The sequence below is a fragment of the Mustela nivalis genome (assembly GCF_964662115.1).
Source record: "Mustela nivalis genome assembly, chromosome: X".
Lineage (NCBI taxonomy): Eukaryota > Metazoa > Chordata > Mammalia > Carnivora > Mustelidae > Mustela > Mustela nivalis.
Window position 1 is genome coordinate 34319737 of NC_139040.1, and position 5068 is coordinate 34324804.

At 39.6% G+C, this 5068-nt stretch overlaps 1 protein-coding gene across 1 annotated transcript; it reads right to left on the reverse strand.

Annotated features, from left to right (window-relative positions):
* Positions 1-2947: 2947 nt before the first annotated feature.
* LOC309855811 (zinc finger protein 131-like) lies at positions 2948-4798 on the reverse strand (the record flags this gene model as incomplete). Its single annotated transcript, XM_082716470.1, has 2 exons — positions 2948-3988; positions 4070-4798. 2 exons carry the CDS (start codon positions 4796-4798, stop codon positions 2948-2950), a joined length of 1770 nt encoding a protein of 589 aa, XP_082572596.1.
* Between the last annotated feature and the right edge of the window lie 270 nt (positions 4799-5068).

Consider the following 5068-nt stretch of genomic DNA (forward strand, 5'->3'; position numbering starts at 1 on the left):
TTTCCTTCCCAACATGTTCATCAAATCCATAGGTCTTAATTTTATTTGTGGTATATTCAGTATTTATGAATTTACAGAATGGCCTACAGAATAATTTTTGCTACAATGGTTGGTTGCCTACTAAATATCTACTTCTCCTTCTTTTTCTTGCAAAAACTCTATTTCATGTGTCTACTCCTGCCCCACATGACTCAAGGGCTAAGGATCCTATTCTCAGCCCCAGGCAAAAATCTTGATCAGTCTATACCAATTGTTGTGGCCCTATTCTCACTGCCAGTATTTGGTTTAATGGTAATCATGTAAATTGTTGCCAATGAGACATGAGTGAATATTTGTTGGTGGCTTCTGAGTATTTCCTCATTCCTCAGAAGATGACACCAATGACATGACTAATGCAAGTCATCATTAGGATTAAAGTAGATAATGAGTTCAGAAAACTAAAGAAATACAGTAGAAATACTTACGTATCTAATTATTTAAAATTTATTTGTTCTAGGCTCTTAAAAATACCACTTATAAAAATTCACAATTCTTCTGTCTTGTTTATCTAAGTTCTCAAGGATAACTAATAATAGGGTCTTCATTTTAAATTTCATCTGCATTTTATTATTTTTAAGATTTTATTTATTTATTTGACAGAGAGAGATCACAAGCAGGCAGAGAGGCAGGCAGAGAGAAAGAGAGAGAGGGAAGGCTCCCTGCTGAGCAGAAAGCCCAATACAGGACTCTATCCCAGGACCCTGAAATCATGACCTGAGCCGAAGGCAGAGGCTTAAAGCACTGAGGCACCCAGGTGCTCTCCATCTGCATTTTAAATATAAACTAATGGTTAAAAATAATGGACTAAATGCCTATGTTTTTCCCACTTGAAACTCCTAAGTAATGCTGATAATATTATAATAACAAATAGTAACAATAATAACTTTTGACATTTTTTCTTCAGGTACTTTGGCCAAACACTGTTTTAATTACTTTACATGTACTAATTTCAATAATATAGGTGCTTTTAGTATCCTTATTTTTCAACAAAATAAATAAATAAATAAATGGAAAGAAACAGACTCAGACAAGTAAATTACCTATAATTTCTCAGTTGGTAACATGACACCACAAAAATTCAAACCCAGAGAGGGGCACCCGGGTGGCAAAGTTGGTTAAGTGTCTGACTCTTGATTTTGGCTCAGTTGTGACCTCGAGTTCCTGAGATCAAGCTCCATGTCAGGCTCCGGGCTCATCATGGAATGGAGTCTGCTTAAGACTGTTTTTCCCTCTGCCTTTACCCCTCCCCCACCTCTCTCTCTGATAAATAAATGAATCTTTAAAAAACTTCAAACCAAGAGAGATCAGCTTTAGAACCTTGGCCCTTAAACACTATGGGGAATTAAAAAATTCATAAACCCATGAGGACAAAGGTAACAGGAGAGGAGACAAAAAGGATATATTGGTGGAAAAAATGATGAATAGAGGAGTGTTGACTGAACAAAGCTGAGAGGAATCAATGTCTACATAACAACAGAAGGGGGTATTAGTGAGAAGCAAACTAATACTACCCATGGAAATTGGGAAAGGGAGCTTGAGACACATCAAAAGATACATGGAGGAGGTGTAGAACAGAAAAAAAGAATTATTTAAAGCATGTATAAGAATTAGTTCGATTTCAAGGGCCCCTTCTTTACCTTAGTAAGTGACTAGGTATCTGTTTTTGGAAAAATTAAAGAAAGGCTCCAGAGTGTGATATCAAGCAGAGTGGTAGGCAGAAGAAAGAGCTTTTTAAAAACAGTAGGATTAAGTTAAAGTTTTCACATTTTCTGGCTCTCCAGGCAAGAGATTATATAATTCATCTCTGATGAACCAGTGTCTCACCAGAGTGGGCAACCTCATACACTAATACACATAACCTCATACACTAATTGGGAGTTCCAGCCCTCCAAAACCTATGTTTCTGTATAGTCACTCTATACTAAAGACCACCAGTTAACTGACAAAAGAACAAAGGGTTTTCTTTCTTTTTTTTAAATTATATACATGTTTTTCCTCTGTACTTTATTTTACATACATTAATTTTTAAATGATGCTCATCTTTTTTTCATCTGGTGGTAAAATATTAGTGCAACTTTTCATTAAAAAAAAAAGGTTTACCACAGATATAAATGAATTTTTCCAATTGGAAATGGCCCTTTAGTTACCATTAAATGAAACTTCTCAACCTAACTTAAGTTACCAAGAAAAAGAATTGGTAGTTGCCATTATAAGCAAAAACGTAAACTACTACAGCATCACCTACATTGCTCCTTAGAACACAAACTTTGAAAGAACCAGAGACACTTTATAGAAGTTTTGTTGGTTTTGAAAAGGCACATGGGTGTGGTTTTTTTGTTTTTTACATTCTAGAAATTTTGCCACCACCACTCTGTTCCTGTTGCAGAGATGACATCCATGACTATCAGTAAAGACAAGAAGGTTGTTCAAACGAAAGAAAGCCAGAAGCCAAATATTTAACTGCACAGTAACAATGTACTTTTCTTCAGGCAGCCTTGTGTTTCCTGTATGTTCAATTTTCTAACATGCATTAGAATACATAAACTTGTATTCTAATGATTTTACGTTTTAACATGGAAAAAATCTGAGAAAGGACGTGACCTGGGAGAGAGAGAAGGGAGAACGCTTATCACAATGAAAATAGATACATTCATACCCAACTATATAGTAAGAATATAATCCACTTAAGTTTCCAGGAATAATACTTCTCAAAGCTTCCCCTTCACTTATGGGAAAGATATCTCCTCTGTGCCATTAAGTGGGGGGAAATCTGTTTCAACAGAAACAGTTCACAACAGGAAAAACTTTAACTTTGGTCCACTTGTCTGTTAGCCCAAGGACAGTCACACTGCCCATCATCAGTTCAAAAACCCAACACATAAATTTAGAAATATATTCATTTGTTATTTCATTCTAACACAGACATAGGTGTTCTATTCTCATTCCCTGCCCTTTCAGCTTGGGAATCCACTGTTGATTTGGTCTCTAAACCATCAGCATCTTCGCGATCTTCCCTGGTAGCCTCAGTACAATCTGCTTGGGTGGACTCTCTCTCCTCCTGGTTCATGACTTCAGGGGTCACTTGTTCCAAGTCGGCTTCTAGAAGTTCAGTCTGTACTTCTACTGGCATTTGATTTACCCGCTCGACGTGCAGCTCCTCCACGTGTACTTCAGTACCTTCTTCAGTCTGAATTTGACCCACTTCTAGATAATGCACCTGGACCTGCTCTGGAAGATCACTCATATGTGAATCATGCACTTGGCTGTCCTGGAGCAGATCAGGATGGACCTGTTCCACAATCATTTGTGCTGAATCCACCTGAAGCTGAAGCAATGGTAACACATGCACCTTCCCAACTTGTTCTATAATAGCCATTGATGTCACAGGTTCAGTCTGCACATGTGTTTCTACTGAAAGAACTTCTTCAGTTACTAGACACTCTGAAATATTGTGAGTATCACTGAGATGCCTCCTGAATTCATTTCCTTGCATAAACCACAAGTCACATAAAGAACAGTGGTTGGGTTTATCTCCAGTGTGTATTACCAAATGATCTTTGAACAGGTCCCAGCTGTTAAACACACTGTTACAGACCTGACATTCATAAAGCTTCTTTCTTCCCTTTTTTGCCCGTACTCCAGTCTGGCATGCAGTCAGATGACATTTGAGGGTGCTATTTCTGGCAAATCGTTCATGACAATTTGGACATTCAAAAGGTTTTTCACCTGTATGTTTTCGAAGATGCTCTTTAAAATGTCCAAAGTGGTCAAACTGTTTCCCACAGTATTGACATATGTGAATTTTTTTCCCAGTTCTTTGCTTCTTACTGACTCTGCCTTCTTGGAGGTGGTAACAGTTGAGGTGCTGTTTCCATGCACTCTCCTGAAGATAACTTTTATTGCATATTTCACACTTGAAATTCTCAGTGGAGTGTAATTTCATGTGTTCCTTAAAATGGTAAAACAATTTAAATGAACGGTTACATTTCTCACATTGGAACAAGTCCTTCACAATTTCAATACCTTCTACCTGTTTGCTTGTGGGGTCAGATGCACAACCATCTTCTTTTATCTGCCCTTTTCTATCACCTTGCTGGTACTTGCTGGTAATATCTGCCAACAGTGCCAGGGAGGAATCATCAGAGGACCCTGTGCTCTGAATGTACTTTATGGACTGCTTGGTAGAAGCCACTTTCTCCAACGTTCCGATGCCTTCATCTTCCACTTCAATTGTGCCTTCGGCAATCCACATCTCAATTTCGACAGGGTCTGATTCTGCAGAGGGCAATGACTCAGTGATAACATTTGAAGTTTCTGCAATCTTTTTTTTCTTTGCCTCACTTTTTCCTGTGGTATTTTCCTCTAGTGGAACGGAGTTTTTTTTGTTCCTGACTTCAAGGGCTTTGATAGCTTCTAGCATTTGTAGGAACTCTGCTGCTTTCCATACATCATTGGCTTCTTCTTCTCCTTGTATCATTAATTTTGCTGTGTATGTGAACTCAATTAAATGACGGAAGGCCATTTTACTAACACCTTCTATCTCCACCAAAGTTTCCCGAGTAAACTCCTGAAAGAAATTGTAGAAGAACTTACTGCAAGCAGCCAAAACAGCCTTGTGGGCCTTAAAATGATGTCCGTCGACAATGAGGGTGATGTCAGTAAACTGATCCTTCTCTCGCTGTTCATTCAATCGGTCCAGAATCATTTTATGATGTTCCGGGAACTCCTGAAGGCATTCCATCTTCTCTTCAGCCTCCATGGCGGTCCGGTTGCTGTTGACGTGCTGCGTCACACGCTGGGCTCCAGCTGACGCGGACAGGACAGGACGCCGACTAAGCGTCAACCAAGCTGCGACTACTGAGGAAATGGGCCCCACCCCCACCCTCGGACTAGTAGGCGGAGTCCGGGGGGGGGAGGGGAGAGAGGGGAAGGGGGAGGGGGAGAGCAGGATGGGGAGGGGGAGAGGAGGATGTGGTGGGGGAGCTGCCACTGCTAACGCTACCTTGTGATCCTCCCTTTCTCCTCTCCG